Source organism: Lygodium microphyllum, chromosome 30 (assembly GCF_053477565.2).
Source record: "Lygodium microphyllum isolate KBCC chromosome 30, Lygodium_microphyllum_v1.1.10, whole genome shotgun sequence".
NCBI classification, from domain to species: Eukaryota; Viridiplantae; Streptophyta; class Polypodiopsida; order Schizaeales; family Lygodiaceae; genus Lygodium; species Lygodium microphyllum.
Genome location: NC_141164.1, coordinates 58223306 through 58243788, shown reverse-complemented (window position 1 = coordinate 58243788; position 20483 = coordinate 58223306). Strand labels below are relative to the sequence as shown.

General features: G+C 41.7%; 1 protein-coding gene across 1 annotated transcript; it reads left to right on the top strand.

The window, feature by feature from the left end:
* The first annotated feature begins 18164 nt into the window (after positions 1–18164).
* Positions 18165–18707, top strand: LOC148009880 (uncharacterized). The gene has a single exon (XM_087672840.1). It carries the CDS (start codon positions 18201–18203, stop codon positions 18705–18707), a length of 507 nt encoding a protein of 168 aa, XP_087528966.1. The 5' UTR covers positions 18165–18200.
* The last annotated feature ends 1776 nt before the right edge of the window (positions 18708–20483 follow it).

Here is a 20483-nt window from a genome sequence, read left to right as displayed (position 1 = left end):
ACGTATTTTAATATGTTTGAAATAATAGAATAATCAGTAAATTTTAGCAATTTACATAATAAAAATCAAAACCGCAAAACCCACGATGCGGGATTTAATAGAAATATGATGACTTTATGAGTTTTTATGGTTCAAATGGTGTTCTTATGGAGTGATATTGAATATTATGATGAATCACAATAAACATAAGCTTCATGAACCTAATTAAAAAAAGAGATAATTCATATGAAAATAAATGATAAAAAATAAAATTTAATGGTAAATTTTAGTTTTTATGTGAAAAAAATTATAATAAATTAGGTATATGTGTGTGGATGTATGGACAAGGTAGGGTATGAGGTTTTGCCTCAGTCTACCTCCACCTTTATGTGAAAGTGTGTATTTACCATTTTTTTACATGAAAAAATGACATAAAACTGGTGCTTGCATGATTGCAAAACCTAAATGGTAGGGGGAAAGGGATTGTGGAAAGTTAAGTATCAATTAAATTCTAGTTTCCATGCATATCATGACATTTAAGACTCACTTCATTATGTTTAAAGAGACAATACCATGCATTACTCTGGTACTATTTTTGAGCAATGCATCACTATGTTTGGAAGGAAAATCATTGAAAGAATATTTTGCACACAACACATTGGCTATTTTTTTGGTTAATTTATTTGAGCACTATATAGCATTGCACACTACATCTACATTGAAACATGGTATTAAGAGAAAATCTCCTAGATGCATGGCACTTTACTGATAAAATGACTGACCACTATTTTTGAGCAATGCATCACTATGTTTGGAAGGAAAATCATTGAAAGAATATTTTGCACACAACACGTTGGATATTTTTGTGGTTAATTTATTTGAGCACTATATAGCATTGCACACTACATCTACATTGAAACATGGTATTAAGAGAAAATCTCCTAGATGCATGGCACTCTACTGATAAAATGACTGACCACCAATGACGATAGCGTCTAAGGATTCTTGAGTTGTAGGATATAACAATTGTCTTTGGGGATTCTTATGTGAGGAAAAAAAATTCTCCTTGAATGCTTTATCAAAAGAGTGGAAAATGTTATGATTGTGTTCTATGTTTAGATGGCACATCCTAAGGTCAATCCCTAAGGTGTAGGAGAGCTGTAGGAGAAATATCACTCTACTGGGGAGGAGCTCTTTGTGTATGTGATACGAGGTGCTAGCCACCTAAATGTTTGGATACTCCCTCTATTGGAGTTGGGATGGGAAAAATCATTGGACTACAAATTGATACAAATTTATGATTTATTTAGAGTACCGTGTAGCCTCTAGATGCTCCTGGCAGTGAGACCATGAGGGTGGTTTGGTGACCATAAGAGGCCCCTGACTAGAGCCCTAGAGCTAGTGTTGGGCCCGTTTTAGATCTCGACAGTATGGATCAAGACTATGGAAGATTATTTTCTAGCTTTGGTACTAGTGTCCCTAATCAGCTCTATGAATGATTTAAAATGGTTGATAAAGCCATACTTTAGTGGAATTAATGATAGGAGAGAAGAGGGAGCCCTCAAAGTCCAAAAGAGGGACGACAAAGGTAAGGATACCTCAAATGGTTCTTGCAAGTTTGCTCTATGAAGACCTTGTAATGCTCCAAGTGTAATAATTTGGGCCACTTAGTAGCCGATTGGGCCTCAATAAGTGGTAGTATGGTATTTGCAAAATTTCTACTCATAATGTGGACATGTATTGGCATAATGCATGTAGTTTGATGGCTTGCTATACTAGGGGATGGAAGTGCATAAGGATAAATGCACCTTCTAGCTAGAATTCATTAGGGCCATCTAGGGTATGCATACCAACTACCTCTTATGCTTATGAGGATTTCATTGCCCCTAGTATGGGCTAGGATGGTCAAGAACAAGGTTGAGGTGACCAAGGAGCCCCTCAATTATTAAGTAAATAATGCTTCTTTTGGATGCAAGAAGACCATTGGCAGATGGGTTTGAGGCGGCTAAGAAGCCCCTTGATATCAAGGAAAGAATGCTTCTATTTGATGCAAGAAGACCATTGGTGGATGGAATGTTCATAGGTGCAAGAATATGTTGCTAACAAGCAAATAGAGCAAAAAAAGGCACTCATACATTTAGTCACACAACATGATGGTGTTGGAAGAACTTCCTAACCCCATTGTGAATGTGATGAGTTATTCTAGAAAAAGTGTGAAGTTAGCCCTGAAAAAAGCTGATAGGACCTTCTTGGATGGATCAGGAAGTCATTTCAACATTAGGTGGTGAAATGGTTTGCAGTGGCTTCAACCATTGCCACCACTATATTCAAATTACAAGATATCCATCTTTTGGCAAAGGGAAGATCATTCATGTTAGTTTGAAGGATTGTGGCTAGTAGTACTGAAGTCCAAGTCCCACCAACATAACCAACTATTCTACCTTATTCTATTAGTGTTCCCTTGAGTCAACTCCCGTAGCCTAATTGACCCACTCTTGTGCCAGAGGTGATAGTCATGATAGTTAAGGGCGAGTTGCTGCTTTCCTAGAACTCTATTTGATCCCACTATTTTAGTGATTTCAGTGTGATTATAGGGTCCACTAATTGATGATGTGCTTTTAGACAATTGTTGCATTATGTGAGCTAAATGATGAGACATTAAACACCCTCGTATTTGTTCAAGAGGTTTGATCTACAAAGTGTGATAGCTATCCCTCACCTAGCCTCGAACGTTCCATGAACACAATGATTCACTCATAGTGAGCTTGCAAGGCACTCCATCAAGTCATGATGATTGCACATGGAAAATTTCATAATCCACACTAGTGCACTTCAATATTTGAGAGAAGCATGGATTTGGCAAGAGAGTGTGTGGGGAGAAGATGAAAAGCTTAAATTTCTTAGTCCCTCACTCTCACTCTCAACTCTCAATCTCTCACTCTCTTCCTCACACACACTCTCTTAATAAAAATAAGAAGGCAAGTACACCAAGTTGGCATAGATATGAATAGCCTCTTCTGCTGTTTGTCATAGGATCAAGGTTAGGGTTTCCCCATCCCCTTTGGCATCCTACTCTTTTTTGGGCCTTTCCCATCTAGTCATGGCATTTTTTTTACATGTCAGTAAGCTCTTAACTTGTCAAAAGAATAAATTGACATGGAACAATAGTTGCTAGGTACAATTTGCATAGAAGGGAGCCCAAATCTCATGAAATAAGGGGACAAAGTGTTACAACAATAATTGAAATAACTAAAATAGTTGATATATTCCAAAGTTTACATCAAAATTTATACATCTTGGTTTACTTTGTCTTGGTTGATCTTATTTTCTTTCTTCTTTACTAGTTTCCTATATTTTTGTTAATAAATCCCCCTCCTAGACGAGTGCTAGTCCCATGGCACTTTCACAATGCTGTGGGAAAATGTCAAGGGTAGATAGGGTGGTATGGTAGAAGAGACGTGGGTGGCTTGGTAAAAGAACTAATAGCATTGGAGTTAACTTGAAGAGAAGGAAGAGATGTAGGTGTCATGATGGCTACCAATATTAGTGATTTTTGAGTAGCTTCATGGTACCTCTTTGTCACTTGTGCTCTCTCTAGGGGTTTGTGCAATGGATGCATGTTCATGCATGTGCAATTAGAAGCTAGGTTGAATTCCAAGAAAAATTGGAATGTTGTCCCCACACTTGAGGACCTAATTAGTGATAGAGTGTGGTGTGGTGAATAGGAAGAGGAGAGGGAGAGAAGAAGAGAAGGAGAGAGAGAAAAGAGAAGGAGAAGGAGAGAGAGAAGAGAAAGAGGAGAAGGAGAGAAGAAGAGAAGGAGAGAGAGAAGAGGAAGAGGAGAGGGAGAGAAGAAGAGGAGAGAGAGAAGAGAGAAGGAGAAGGTGAGAAGAGAGAAGGAGAAGGAGAAGAAGAAGAGGTAGAAGAGGAAGAGGAGAGGGAGAGAAGAAGTAGAAGAAGAAGAGGAGAGGGAGAGAAAAAGAGAAGGAGAGAGAGAAGAGAGAGGGAGAAGAAGAAGAGAAGAAGGAGAAGAAGAAGAGAAGAAGAAGAAGAAGAGAGAAAGAAGTAGAAGAGGAAGAGGAGAGAGAGAGAAGAAGAGAAAAAGAAGAAGAAGAAGAAGGAGAGAGAGAGAGAGAGAGAGAGAGAGAGAGAGAGAGAGAGAGAGAGAGAGAGAGAGAGAGAGAGAGAGAGAGAGAGAGAGAGAGAGAGAGAGAGAGAAAGAAAGTTATATTAATGTCTTCTAAAGACCAAAACTGGCCTATGAGACAAACTGTGATACAACTGATGAGGTCCAGCTATCCAAAATAAAAGTGCTGAATGAAAAGCTAAAAACTGGAAACTGAAAATACAGTGCTGTGAGTGTGATAAGTGTCGTGTATGTGTATGTGCGTATGTAGCTCTGGTACGAGAGAGAGAGAGAGAGAGAGAGAGAGAGAGAGAGAGAGAGGAGAGAGAGAGAGAGAGAGAGAGAGAGAGAGAGAGAGAGAGAGAGAGAGAGAGAGAGAGAGAGAGAGAGAGAGAGAGAGAGAGAGAGAGAGAGAGAGAGAGAGAGAGAGAGAGAGAGTTGGTGAGTAGCCCCTGAGGAGCCGCGTTCATGAAGTCGTGTTTGTGAAGCCATCTTTTTCAAGCCACCCCCTCGGCGAAGGACCCCCATCTAACAACCTTTCCTACTCGAGCTTGTCGTCCTAAAGGCCGTTAAGGTCCGAACTGTCCAAACTCTGCGTGGCAAATGGCTCCCAAAAATAAAGTCGCGAGAAGCATAGGTGCCAAAGCTACCATTGGTACCGGTAATGCGGGAGAGGCAAGTGGAGGGACCAACCCAACGAATGCCCCTATGACCACAAATCAAACCTAGGTTCTTTAAGCTTTATAATTAATTATGTATTATTTCTCGAGAAGAAATGAAGGGGTTGGCTACGTGCTTGGAACAAGAATGATTCTTAGGATTTTTGTTTACTCTAAGCGCTAGGTTGCATGCGTGAAATGGTAGAGTATGGAGTTTGCATAAGTTTATATGCATGAAATGATAGCTTTTACACACATAAAATGATAAGGTTTTTGCATTATTTCACATAAAATAATAGCTTTTACTCTAAGCGCTAGGTTGCATGCATGAAATGATAGAGTATGGACTTTGCATAAGTTTATATGCATGAAATGATAGCTTTTACACACATAGAATGATAAGGTTTTTGCATTATTTCACATAAAATAATAGCTTTTAAACCAGTTCAGTGCATGAATAGTCATTTAGAATTCATGCTTCGCAATCATGATTAAAAGAAACACATGAAATGTTAGTTTCCATTCATAAGATGCATTTGCACAGTTGGAAAGAAACCTAGACTTTCATATACACAAGTCACATGTGATCCGGTGCATTAGGAATAAGTATTCGTTGCCAGGTATGAAGAGAGTTAAAGATCGTTTAGGATGTACAAATACACTAAACGCACCATGTGCATGATGGGTAAGGATGATTGGAAAATTCTGCATAGTACTACATTAAGAGAGAGATGGAAGGGACGCATGCATCTAGACTGTATCTTGAAGGCCTAGATGAAGAGTCCTGTGTTGCCAAGTGTGTTAACTGGACTTGGCTAGAACTGGAAGAATAAAAGACCCTTGGTTGGGTTGCGAATAGGGCATGTCTGTTGCCGTGATTAACCAATTAATGCTTGGGTTAAGTCAATATACCATCAAGTAAAACCCAAGGGAAAGGGTAAGTCAAAATAAGGTAACTCACCAAGAACATTTACTTACATAATCTTGTTTGAGATTATTGGGATCTCACCAAGTCGGGAATAATCCAGGATCGGATGCTGGGAGCATCGGAGAAAAAGACCCAGGATCAGATGCTGGGAGCATCCGGAAAAAAAGGAGTCACACCTTAGTAGTTGGTCGTACAAACGGCCTCCGAAATGTTTGTGATTGTACACTTAGGTACATTATTTGATCTCCTTTGCTCAAGGAACTAACTCAAGGAAAAACACTTAATGCTTCAGGTTAAAAGCTTGGAGGGAGAGGTAGGAACAGTTACCTCTGACTGTATGCTTGGCCCTATCCAAGGGGATTGCTAGCCGCGCCGGGTATATGGACCAAACATGCCGTGAGAGGTCTCTCCGTGGGTGTTGCTTGGAGTGGGAGGATGCTTGGGTGCCAGGGGAGGCTCTGGCTGTAAATCCCTTGCCTCCAGATCCCGCACAAGAGGCCAACGTGACTCGAGATGGGATCTCGAGGCTCGTGTACTAGTCGACGAGTAGAACTTGGAGCAGCAATCCTATAGATTGCTGGGATAGCCTTCAGGCATGATATTGGATGTACTCCAAAATTATGATAAATAAAGAACAGATATTTGAGAAAAAGAAATTTGCTTGACATTGTTTTTGTGTTATAAGTTACGTGAAGGAATCGGTGATTAATTTGATTAATTAAGGAAGCTGCTTTTGCATGCCAAAACAGGATGTGGTAGGTAATTAGATAACTAAAGCAAACTGAGGAAAGTGCGGTGGATGTAACTTAGGTCCGTCCTACGAAAGGGTGGTCCCAGTTAGCTGGGAACTTTTCTCAAAAGATGAGATAAGAGACTATGGAGACCTAGCATCAGTAGGGTTAGAATGCCGATTTATGCTTTTTAGGGGAAAGGAATGGGACTATGCCTTAAGGTAGGGAGGTTAAGCTTCGCATCCCTCTCGTTTCCCATTCTCCATGAACCAAGTGCAGCATGAATCCGCTTTGACTTAGTTGTTCCTACGTAAAGTGGTTCATCTGGAGCTTGACGCTAGTTACTTCCTAGAGACCTTGCTGATTGGAAAGGAACCATGACTTCAGGTCGATCCTAAGTGGGAACGACCGGACACTTCCGCTCGGGGCAGACTCGGGAAGACCTAGATTGCAAACCCTGCGACATTCCTTTAGAATGCCAGGCGGAGCTTTCTAGACCCTCTTCCCGAAGATGGGCTGCTGAGACGTTTTCCACAAGTGGACGAGCAGATACGTTACAGTTGGTATCAGAGAGAACGAATGGGATCTAAGCTTACAAGGGAACTTAATGGAGGAAAATAAAGGAAATAAGGGGACATACAGGGGAAGGTGAGTGTAATAGAGGAGTGTTTTCTATTGAAAACATTTCTTTACTCACTTATGGATGCTAGGTTGCAGAGTCACGAAGCATGGAGCAAGTTCTTGGTGTTCCAGGTCATGTTCATGAATGCAATGCGTGCTTCGGATTATCGTCAAAGGCTAGGCATGATGAATATTCTGGACCACATGTATAATCCTTCAGCCTTGTATGTGGAATGGAGATGGATGGGAGAATCATGAATATACTACATAGCGGCCCACCGACTTGTGTACCTTCAGACCAACTTGAAGAGAATCAAGTGGATGAAGGATTTAAAGATCGTGAAGCTGTTCATCTTTGTCGAAGCTCACACAAACGCAACTTTGCATGTTAGCGGTTGGCAAGTCAAGTAGAACAAGTATGTCTATGAAGAAGTGACCCGGGTGATCTCTGTCGACAGGATCAAAGTGTTAGGGTGCTATGAGAAGAACAAGTATCAAAGGAAGGGATACGCCAAGCTTCTTATGACTTATCGTTTCCTGAAAATCCATGATCCCACTCCATATTATTATTCTGTCCCTGTAGCCAATTGTAACACAATCCTATTTTTCCCAAATTGATGTATCAATCCGCTTGTCCTACTTACCCAAAATAAATGTACTCAAAGGGCTATGCCCTCATGAATGAATAAGGATTTTTACTATCGCCTATCTTGATTGTAAATGTTAGCTAAGGTGTTAAGTGATTAAATCACCTGGCTAAAAGCTGTGCTAGTCATATTAACATAATATGAAAAATGTTTGATAAGATGTTAACATAAAGAATCTTATTGTCCAGATGCAATCCCAAATGCAGGTCCCAAGTCCGACTCCTGCACTAAGTACAGCTGTGATTCAAGGGAAGAAGTTCCTTCTCAAAAAAATTAAGCCACTCGAGTTTGATGGCAAGGGAAGGACTGTTCAAGCTGACGCCAAGATTTGAATCGAGTCCATGGAGGACTATTTTGAGGTAGTAGGAACTGTGCCTACTAACCAAGCCATGCTCACTAAACTTAAGCTTACAGGTGAAGCAAGACTTTGGTGGAAACAATGGTGCAAAGACCAAGCAATCTCGGAGGGGACAGTCACTTGGGATAAGCTTAAGGAAGCTATGTGAGGGAGGTATTTGCCACCTACCTACCACACACAAAAGATGAATGAATTCTACGACTTGAAGCAGCTAGGATTATCCTTTGATGCATATTATTCAAAGTTCGTTTCACTCCTAAAGTACGCGCCTCCAATGGATATGACACAACAGGTGTTAAAATTCTGTGCTGGGTTGAATCCACCCATAAACACCCTATTGGAATCAATGCGCCCAATGGACCTACAAGATGCACTCATTCGAGTTGCTCCAAAAATACAGGAGGTGTAGACCAAACCAAGGAATAACAGGACTTGGCCTTGTTGAGATATCGAGCTCCACTCATGATATGCCAGGGTGACCATGTGCATTTATGTCACCAACTTGTCAGTTGCAGATGCGGTTGGTACACCGCCCATGAATAATAGCTAGATGATAGCTATCCTTATCTACTCTAGTTCGTGGCTCAGTTAGTATGCCACCTTAGTTAGTTGAGTTTGGTTTGAGACCCATATATAGGGTTCTTCTATTTCTATGTACGAGAGTTCTTTTGGCTTACACAACTAAGAAGAGGAAAACTATTTTCAGCCTCCACCTTTGTGTGTATTCCCCCATTGTGCAAGCAAGAAAGCTACAAGTGAGACTCCTTCCTTCTCTCTCACAATCTTGACATGGTATCAGAGCCTTGTTCGTGGTAAGGAGCTCAAGAAAGCAAGCCAAGCTTGCGGTGTTCTGGTAAGAGGACTAGTGTTACTTTCATTTTTCTGTTTTGGGAGCAAGTCTCTGTAGGTAGCACAGCTGGGAAGTGCAAGAGTGCATTGTCTCAGGTTGAGACGCCCTTTGCGGTGAAGCAAGAGAGTAGTATATGCTGCGGGAAAGGGCTTTAGCCTTTGGTGACACTGTTTTTTTGATTTGAGGCCATTTCGGGGCCTATTTTGGAGGTGCAAGTTTTCTGCACGCACTTAGGAAAAGGCCCTATTTTATGTTGTGCAACCACTGTTCTACAGGTCGGTGAAAAGTTACTGTAGAAATTGCATCATATGCTTGTGCGCAGAGACATTGGGAGTTACAGAATCATCCTTGTTGCCTATTGATGCAAAATCGTCACTAGGAAGTGACTGTGTGGTCAAATACCACTTTCGCCAGTTTTGCAGATTTGCCCTTGTGAGGGTGAAGCTGTGTTTTTTGCAGTGACAGAATTTTTTGTAGTGTTCTGTAATGGCGTCTGATTCTCTTTCATAGATTGTGACTGAAAAGCTTGACAAGAACAACTTCCAAGCATGGAAGTTTAGAATGACGAATTTCCTTATGGGAAAAGGATATTGGGAATTTGTTGCAGGAAATGAAGAAGAACCAGTTCTTCCTGATGTTCCCAATCAACAGCAAATGCAGGCATTTAAAGCATGGCATGAGAGAGCCAGGAAAGTTATGTACTGACTGTCTATCAGTATTTCAGACTCTATGATTGTGCATATTCAGGATGCAAGTATGCCAAAGGAGGCATGGAATACTTTGTCAAAAATGTATAGCACAAATACGCAAGCCAGGAAAATGCAGCTCAAGCAAGAGTTGTATAATGTGCAAAGAGAAAGTATGAGCATCGATGACTACCACATGAAGGTGAAGAAGATTGCAGATGCACATGCTTCCATTGGGTCGCCAGTGGAAGATGATGATTTAGTTTCTGTGACCTTGAATGGTCTAGGAAAGGATTATGCACAGTTTTGGACATCCATTTCAGTTCGTGAAAGATATCCTGATTTTGAGGAGTTGATTGCTCTTCTAATTTCTGAGGAGCAAAGAAACAGTGGTGCATCTTCTTCAGGAGGAACTTCAAAAGAAACTGTCTTCTACTCAAATGCTGGAAGAGGTAGAGGTAGAGGTAGAGGAGGATGATTTGGAGGCCGTGGTAGAAATCAGAATATGCAGCAGACTCAAGAAAACCAGTCCTATGGAGGAGGACATGGTAAATCTAGAGGCAGGGGGAGCCAAAGAGGTCGTGGTGGATGGCAAAGAGGCCAAAATGCAAACAACAATGTGAATGCTACTACTGTGGTAAAATGGGTGATATGGCTAAAGACTGCTATAAAAAGCAGAATGACATCATGAATGGAAAATTGCAACAAGGAAATTATGCATCTTTTAGTAGACAGGGTGATGACAGAAATGAGCATTTGTTTATGGTGCAGCACATGAACAATTCTGTGACAAGTGCAAAAGAAAGCAACGAAGTGTGGTATGTTGACTCAAGTGCATCAAACCACATGACAGGTCATGCAGAATGGATGCAGGATGCAAGAAAAATGGAAAAACCAGGATTTGTGGAGACTGGTGATGATACTGCACATCCTATTGTGCAGATTGGAAAAATTCCTTTGTCTATGCAGGATGAGAAAAAGAAATACATGTCAGATGTATTTCATGTCCTGAATATCACTAAGAATCTGGTTTCTGTTGGTCAAATGGTTGAGCAGGGCTTGCAGGTCAAATTTAATCCTCATGGATGCTTTGTTGAGGATATGAAAAATAAAGGTCGCTTGATAGCAAAAGGAAAGAAGAAGGGCTGAATGTTTACATTGGATGCAGACATGCCTGAATTGAGTGCAGCAATGTTTGCACATGGGACCAGTGTAGTTGCAGATATTGATATCTGGCATAAACGCATTGGTCATGTTAATGTACAGTGACTTAAATCAATGCAGGCCCAAAATATTGTTGCAGGATTGCCTAAATTCAAGGTTGTAGAAATGCATAAGGTATGTGAAGCCTGTCAGTTTGGAAAACAGGCAAGGAAACCATTTCCTAGACATGTTCAAGAGAGTAAGAAGCCATTGGAATTAATCCACTCTGATGTGTGGACTACTAAAGCTGCATCTCTTGGAGGCTATCATTATTTTGTCACTTTTATTGATGACTATAGCAAAAAAGTTTGGGCGTATTTTATGAAAAAGAAAAGTGAAGTTTTTGGGCATTTCAAAACTCTTAAAGCTATGGTTGAAAAAGAAACAGGCCTGCAAATAAAATGCCTAAGGTCAGATGGAGGGGGAGAGTACCTCTCAAATGAGTTTGCAAGGTTCTTGTAGGAGCATGGCATAAAGCAGCAATATTCATGCAGTCATACCCCACAACAAAATGGAATTGTAGAAAGGAAAAACAGACATATTGGAGAGGTATCTTGTGCCATGCTCAATGAAAAAGACCTGCCAGATTTTTATTGGGCTAAGGCAGTTGCTACAACAGTCTACATAATGAACAGAACTCCCACTGCAGCAATACATGGGATGACTCTAGAGAAGAGGTATACCGGTAGGAAACCAGATATTTCTCATTTGAAAATTTTCAGTTGCATTGCCTATGTTCATGTGCTAGATGAGTTGAGATCCAAGTTGGATCCAAAAGCTGAGAAGTGCATCTTTATTGGTTACTCTTTGCAGCAGAAAGGGTATAGATGCTATAACCCTTCTACTCTAAGTTTATAGTGAGCAGAGATGTTGTCTTTGATGAGATGAGTAGCTGGTATAAACCAGTAAATGTGATTGATAATGTAGATGCACAAAATGGTAATGCTGCACAGAATTCACAGCAGCAGTCACAAGATATTAGTGGACCTGGAGCATCCTCTAGTAGTGGTTCACATTCTTCACCATGGACAGGCAGATTGAGATCAGGAGAATCTTATCAAAGCAATGCAAATAGTGGTATGCAGGTATCACGAAAAGGAAAAGAGAAGGTAGATCAGCCCATGTTTAATGTGAATGCAGGTCACTCTTATGTGGATGGTGAATCCAGTGGCTCAGAACAGAGCATTGATGATGAGTTGGGTATTCCTTCTATTGTTACACCTAGAGTAAGGAAGACCAGGGATGTTTTGAGAGCACTTGAAGTGAGCCTACTTTGCGTAGGTCTACCAGAGCTAGGTATCCTATGGATAGGTTGAAATATGATGGATTTACAGCCATTCACTATGCATATATAGTCAAAGTGATATAGGAACTAGAACCCACTTCTTTTGAGCAAGCCATGGGAAAAGAAAAATGGGAGAAAGCTATGGATGAAGAAATGGATGCCTTGGAAGCAAATGCTACATGGGAGTTGGTACCTTTGCCTAAAGATAATAATGCAATTGGCTGTAAGTGGGTTTATAAGGTGAAGCACAAGGCAGATGGTTCTGTGAACAGATACAAGGCAAGATTAGTAGTCAAGGGGTATGCACAAACATATGGCATTGACTATGAAGAAACATTCAGTCCGGTTGCAAGGATGGCAACTGTAAGAGCAGTCATTGCTATGGCTGCATCAAAGGGATGGTCTTTACATCAGATGGATGTAAAGAATGCCTTCTTGCATGTGGTGATTTGCAAGAAGAGGTCTATATGGAGCAGCCACCAGGTTATGTGCATGCTCAATCCTGAGTTTGTTTGCAGGTTGAAGAAAGCCTTGTATGACTTGAAGCAAGCACCTAGAGGATGGTCTGATAAGATAGGACAATATCTTGTCACTATTGGCTTTCAAATTTCCAAGGCAGATTTCTCACTTTATGTGAGAAAAACAGAGAAAGGCATTATGCTGCTTGTCATTTATGTTGATGATTTGATTATCACAGGTGATAGTGATGAAGATATCCTTCATGTGAAAATGCTATTGAAGAAAAAGTTTGAGATGAAGGATTTGGGAGAGCTGCATTATTTCTTGGGCATTGAGGTGATTAGATCACCAAGTGGGATATGGCTCTTGCAGAGGCAGTATGGATTGGACATGCTATCCAAATATGGGATGACAGGCTGTAAGCCTATTTCAGTTCCTTTGGAGCAGAATGTGAAGCTAAGCACAGATGCAGGTAAGCTTTTGGAAGACCCTACTATGTACAGACGCATAGTAGGAAGTTTGATTTATATGACTATTACCAGGCCAGATTTGAGCTATGCTGTTGGATTGGTAAGTCGGTTTATGCAGGCTCCAAGGAAACCACATTTGGATGCGGCTAGACACATACTCAGATATGTGAAGTCCACATTGCAGTATGGACTATTTTATGAGACTGGGGTTCAGATATAGTTGCATGGATACACTGATGCTGATTGGGCTGGTAGTATTTCTGATAGACGATCTACCAGTGGGTATGTGTTCTCTTTTGGGAGTGCTGCAGTCACTTGGAGTAGCAAGAAACAGCCTATAGTTGCCTTGTCGAGCACAGAGGCTAAGTACAGGGGTGCAGCAATGGCTGCATGTGAGGTAGCTTGGTTGCATAAGCTACTTTATGATATGCATCAGTCTACAGATGGGCCAGTTGTCATTTATTGTGACAACATGAGCAGTATACACTTGGCAAATAACCCAGTCTATCATGCTAGAACAAAGCACATTGAGGTGCATTATCACTATGTGCGGGAGAGGGTTTTACTAGGTCTTATTGATCTAGTTTATGTCATCACAGAGGATCAGGTAGCTGACATATTCACAAAGGCATTGGGCGCAGAGAAGCTGCGCAAGTTCAGAGACCTGCTTGGTGTGCAGGAATTGGGATTGAGCTCGAGGGGGAGTGTTGAGATATCGAGCTCCACTCGTGATATGCCAGGGTGACCGTTGTGCATTTATGTCACCGACTTGTCAGTTACAGATGTGGTTGGTACAGCGCCCATGAATAATAGCTAGATGACATCTATCCTTATCTACTTTAGTTCGTGGCTCAGTTAGTATGCCACCTTAGTTAGTTGAGTTTGGTTTGAGACCCATATATAGGGTTATTCTATTTCTATGTATGAGAGTTCTTTTGGCTTACACAACTAAGAAGAGGAAAACTATTTTCAGCCTCCATCTTTGTGTGTATTCCCCCATTGTGCAAGCAAGAAAGCTACAAGTGAGACTCCTTCCTTCTCTCCCACAATCTTGACAGGCCTTACAAGGATCAGAATAAGGGTATGTCTAGGGCTCAGACTAAGGGAGCGTAGGGTTAGAATCAAGGCCAAAGAAAAAAAGCTAGGGCCAATGCTATCAACAACTTTGTGTTAGATATGATCAATGCCCCACCCTCATTAGGTGCTACGAATGATTCATGGTGCTCAAAGTTGTAAGGCCCCCATTATGAGGAGAAGCCAAATGTGAGCTCAGACATTGGTTGAGTCCTGACTTGTATATCAGATGAGGTCTATGTGACCGGATGGCAAAAAGGTGACCATTGTGGGTCTAATCTTTGGGTTAGACAGAGAGGTTAAGTTGGTAGCAACTTGAGGCACATTGCATTGAGTTGTGTAGTAAGGGAGTTAAAAGGGGCTCATATGGTAGGTCCGGTCGGCAGACCGACTAGTGGAGGCTCATATGGTAGGTCGGTCAGCAGGCCGACCTAACGACCTTCGCGGGCTATAAAAGCTAAACCCCTTCGTAGACATCTCTCACTCATCTTTCACCCAGTCAGAGTTGTTGTTCCAGCTAGCCTTAAGCTCTTCACCTATCTTCTGTCTAGATCGCCATCTAAGCTTCACACAGTGGAAGCGCACGGGTGGACAGAGCCATCTTTGTATCAGTTATTTGAAGTTAAAGAATTTACTGATTCTCCTCTTATCTGTTGTGTACTCTCTATCTCTTTCTCAGATTCTATTTGCTGCGCCGTGTAATATTTTACATGGTATCAGAGCCCAGGGGGCTCTAGAGATCGGAGAGCATGCAAGAGGCAAAGGCTTCAACAGAAAAGAGAAACTATGTCGACTTCCAGAAGTGGTGCAGGAGGTGGTGTTGCTTTACCAGCTATTCAAACACTGAGGATTCGTCCACCAACCTTCAACGAAGGCAAGTTAGATGGTACAAACTACACATTGTGGAAGTTCAAAATTACAACTATCCTTGATTCTTATGAGCTTCTGGAGACTGTGCTGGGGACTAACGCAGAACCACAGCCTACCCCCGACCCATCAAATCCTAGTGTGATGATTCCTCTGAATGCAGATCTTCTACGAGCTTGGAAACGAAGGAATGCAGATGCATTGTGTGCCTTAGTTACAAGCTGTTCTGATAGTGTTTTGACTTTGATTCAGCATACAACCAAAGCATCAGAGGCTTGGAATGTACTAAGGAGTCAGTATGAAACACGAAACCAAACAAGGATTCAAAACTTGGAGAATCAACTAGCAGCGGAGAAGTTTGCTGAAGGAGAGACGGTTGAAGCATTCATCACTCGGATTAAGAATCTGCGCGACCACATGGCTGGCGCTAGGATACAAAAGACTAGCGAAGAGCTAGCTCGGAGGTGTCTTCAGATTTGTCCACAAAAGTTTGATGGACTAGTAACTGCCCTTAATACTCAGGTGAGACCTCAAGCTTTGACTTTTGAGGAGTTTTGTGCATTATTAATGGAGGAGGAGTTGAGGCTGAAAGCCCGAGAAGGAAGCAACAATGGAGATGCTGTATTCTCTGCCAATGCAAAAGACAAAGGTGTTTCCTCCACCAAAAATGATGGTGACGAAAAGAAGAAGGGCGGCAAGAAGAAGTTTCAAGGAGAGTGCTTCTACTGCAAGAAGAAAGGACATGCAATTGCAAATTGTCGTGTCAAGAAGGTAGATCAAAAGAATGGTACCCTTAAAAGTAAAGGGAAAGAGACAGCCAATACGACTGAAGCGGAGTTGGAATTATTCATGGCGACCATTGAGGAAGTGTGCTCCTCGGCGCAAGAAGAATCTACCACTGACTCATGGGTGTTGGATAGTGGGGCCTCCCATCACATGACCAACAAGAAATGTCTATACAGTTCTATGCAGCCTCTACAAGAATCCATCACTGTGACGGTTGGAAATGATGCTAAATGCCCTGCTGCGGGCACAGGTACTATTTCTTTTGTTGCTGCAAATGGTGAAGTCAAAAAGCTTTCAAATGTGTTGTATGTTCCTGAAATCAAGAGAAATCTCTTATCAAGCTGCCATAATTGATCTTGGTCATGAAATGAGGTTCAAGAAGACAGGTGCAGAAATTATTGATAGTGCTGGCACAATTATTGGCAAAGGAGAAAGAAGGAACAACCTGTATGAGCTAAGTGCTCTTACAGCCACCGCTGAAGTGGGCACAAGTAAGCTTTGGCATGAAAGGTTTGGACACATCGGATTTGCAGTATTGAAGGAGATGCAAAAGCAAGGTATGGTTGCTCACCTACCTACAATAACTGAATTGAAGGAACCATGTGAAGCTTGTATGATGGGCAAGCAACAGAGAAAGGCATTTCCACAAGAAAGCAAGAATAGAGCACAGGCTCCTCTAGAGTTGGTGCATGCTGACTTGTGTGGTAAGATGCCTACACAGGCCTTGGGGGGATCTTCTTATTTTATGTTGATTGTCGACGACTACAGTAGGAAGATGTGGGTGTACTTCCTTCGTGATAAGGCTCAAGCTTTTGGTAAGTTTAAAGAATGGCTAATACTTGTTGAGAATGAAACAGGGAAAAGTGTGAAGAAATTTAGAACAGATGGTGGTGGTGAGTTCAACTCAAAGGAGTTGAAGCCTTTTGCAAGAGCAAAGGGATCAAGCGTTGTCGTATTGCTGCGCATTCGAGGTGTGAAAACCACCCAAAAGTTGTGCGTGAGATTTGTTACTTTATACATATTTAGTTGTTGTGTTTACATTTATTTTCTGCGTATGAGTATAGTGGGGAGGAGTTGGAGGCATAGTGGTGAACATGATGAGATGCTTTCAGTCTATGTTGAGCAAGGTCAAGTGGAAAGCACAACTGATGCTGGTGAACGTGTTACACGTATTCGTTTAGGACTTTGCCTTCTCCTTCTTCAGCTACATCAAAAATACCTAATGATACCAAGCCTCCACATCCAGGAGTTGGAAAGAAGGAGCCCAAGCATATTGGACGCTTTGATGTTTTGGAGGATGATCCAAATCAAGACAGTGCAGATTCACCTCATGGGATCCTAAGCATGCAGATTTACTAACAACAGCTTCAGGAGATAGAACTGTGCGTCTTTGGGATGCTTGTATTGGTAAGTGCTCCCAACAAGTGGAGTTGAGTGGTGAGAATATTATTATCACTTTCAAGCCTGATGGGTCACATATTGCTGTTGGAAATAGAGATGATGAACTGACTATTATAGATGTTCATAAGTTCAAGTCAATAAACAAGCGCAAGTTTCCTTAGGAGGTGAACTGTTCTTCCTCACAACTGAGAATGGAACAGTGGATATCTTGTCTATCCATCTCTTTCTACATTACACACACTTGATGCTCACACAGCAGGTTGTTATTGTTTTGCCATTGATCCGACTGGGAGGTACTTTGCAATGGGGAGTGCAGATGCTCTTGTGAGTCTCTGGGATCTTTCTGAGATGCTTTGTGTTCGTACTTTTACCAAGCTTGAAGCAAAGCAAAAGATCTAGAGTTGAAGGGACATGCAACGTGAAGAGGAAAAGATGTTGCTTTTTTGTGTGTATAAGAGAGGAAAGTGTGGGTAAAAAAGTGGGCTTTTTCTGGTTCATGAAAAGAAAAGCAAGGGAAAAAATGCAGGCTAAAGAGGGGGATTTTCAAAAGCTAAAGGGGGAGGGAAGGTCGCACCTTTGTTTTTGGCATCAATGGGTTTACCTTTGAGGGTGCTTCCTTCGTCTAAAAAAAGGCGCTGTAGATCAGCTCCCAGCCATCCTTCCTTGCTGGAGATTGGCTTCTCCAACTTTTGTGACATCTTTGGGTGATTGAGAAGGAGGAATTACTGTGAAATAGAGGAACAGAGCATTGGAGGATTGACAGAGGAGAAAGATGGAGGGTACTCTACTGCTCAAAAGAGAGGAATTACACTGAGGAAGAAGGGGGATACGAGGGAAATCCCACCACGAATTGGAATTGAGGAAGTTCTCTGCTAGTCCGTCTCTCTGTTATCTGAGTATATCTGCGTTGCGATCAGTGCAACTATCTCTGGGGGTGTTGAAGAAGCGAGTCGTGTGCAGTGGCGTGTGCAGTGGATCAAAACAAGGGAGCACTGCAGAGATCACGGCGACGTTGCTTTTTGTGTTCTGGGTGAAGAACGAAGGCACCACCCGGATGATCACCGCCGTCTATGCTCTGTGATATACTGTCATCGTTGTCAAGGGAATTGGAAGAACAAGGAAGTCATGAAAAAGTCCTGGGAGAGCAGCCTGAAAAAGATATTGGAGGAAACAGGGCAAGCAGTTCAGGGAATGGAGCTAGCCATAGCAGCAATGATTATACGGCAAAGCCTTCTAGTTTCAGTTCTGATCAGGTGGAGATCATTAACTGTATCAAGAAGAGCAAAGATTACTACCAAATTCTTGGTGTAGAGAAGCATTGTTCATCAGAGGACATCAAGAAAGCTTACAGAAAATTGTCTTTAAAGGTTCACCCAGACAAAAATCAGGCGCCTGGGGCAGAAGAGGCCTTTAAGACTGTCACAAAGGCATTTGCTTGCCTGAATGATCCAGCATTAAGGAAGAGGACAGCTGGAGGTCAAGCTGGGAGGCTACACACTCAAGAAGTGAACATTGGAGGACTGGAGTTGCAGAAAACAGAACCAGCACAAATTTCTACACCTCTTTCTAGAATCTAAAGACATAAAAATTTTCTCTTGTGAATGACATCATGACAAGAGAAAAATGAGAGATTTTGATTGATGATTATTGCTCAGAAACAGTCCAAACTTTCTATCAAGTGTTCTCTGTATCTTTTCTTGAAGCTCATCAAGAGTGCCATTGAAGAATTAATATCAAAAACAATATTTTGAGATTTCAGTTCTTGTATAAACAGAGGCTACTGATTTCAGTCACATTAAAAGACGATTCTTAAAAGGATCTGAATGTATTGAAACAAACAAATGCTACACATGGATAATATATTTATCTGAACTTGTTTGCAAGGTTGTAAATGTCATACTTGACTAATCTTTTATCTTGAAATTTATCAAGGACTTCTGAAGTTGCGACATTGCTTTCAAAACCCTTCGACATCTTTGGTGAACCCGACGTGAAAGTGTCGCAGAAATTTCAGGATGGGAGATACTTCAGTCTCTATTTCAGCTTCTTCTACAACTCCAGCTGTGTCTACTTCAGCTCCATCAATGACTGCTGCGTCAAGTACTTCAACGGAGGATCTAAAACAGATTTTGGAGAATATGTCCATGTATATGCAGCTCCAAAATCAGCAAACACAATTGTATATGTAGCAGCAACAACAATTGCATCAACAACAGTTGTCTCAGCAAAGGCAACTCTATTCAGAGCAGGAGAATGCAAACAGCGCGACTAAGGCTATTGAAGCAGTTGAGAGTGAGAAGAAGCTATTTGACGGGCGTAATGTTTCAGCATATTTGAAGACATATGAGATCAAGATGGGGTTTTTTGGAGTTTCTGCTGGACTTATGAGTAAGTACTTCCTTCGTCTTGTCACACCTGCTTTGAGGACAAAAGTGACTGATCTTTTTATTCAAAATACACATTGGCAAGATTTTAAGAAGGCCTTGAAAGAAGAATACTTCCTTGAGGACTTTGGTATGGCTACTCGGCGTTCATTTCGAGAGTGGATCTACATGCCAAACAAAGGTCTCGCTGCTTCGGAGTTGATTCGAGAATTCGAAGAGAGGTATAGTCAGCTTGATGCCATTGAACAAAGAGCATTGGATGTTGAAAAAGTTGAGCTTTTCTTGCAAGCTGCAGATCCTGCTCTTCAAGAAGAATTGGGTGAGCTTCTTGAAGATCGTACGAAGCCTATGGGTCTTAAAACTGATTGGCAGGATGCTTAGGATGCAGTCTCGACTTTGACCAAAAGGAGGATATGGAAGACTCGCCTACAGAATGGTTCCATGACACCTACACCATCATCAGCTCCTATGCCTACTTCTATCCCTATTATTTCTTCTCCTCCTCAGCCAGTTTCTTGGCCTATGCCAGTGCCTACTGTTTCTACTCCACCTATTCCTCCTGTTCCACGACCAATGCCTACACCTTCTGCTCCAAAACCATCCGCTCCATCGGTGCCTACCTCTCTTGATGACATAATCAAAGGCATCATAGATTTGACACTTGAGTCAGTCAAAGCGGAGTTAGTGGGAAAGTTGAAGGAGCAGTTTGCTTCAACTGTGCCTACTACTTCTTCTAGTGCTCCTACTGCACCTAGGAGTGCTCCTAGTGCACCTAGGAGAGATCGGAGATGTATTTGGTGTGATAGTGCACCTAGGAGAGATCGGAGATGTATTTGGTGTGATAGTACGGAGCATCAGCATTGCAGGGATTGTGACTCTTTCCAAGATGCAAGGAGGTAGAATGTGGTATATTGGGGACAAGATGGTAAGATTTGGTTGACTGAGACAGGAGCTCCACTTGCTACCAAC

Excerpts from the sequence above, each read along its gene's own strand:
- LOC148009880 (XM_087672840.1), top strand. The coding sequence starts at position 18,201 with ATGCTCTGTGATATACTGTCATCGTTGTCAAGGGAATTGGAAGAACAA.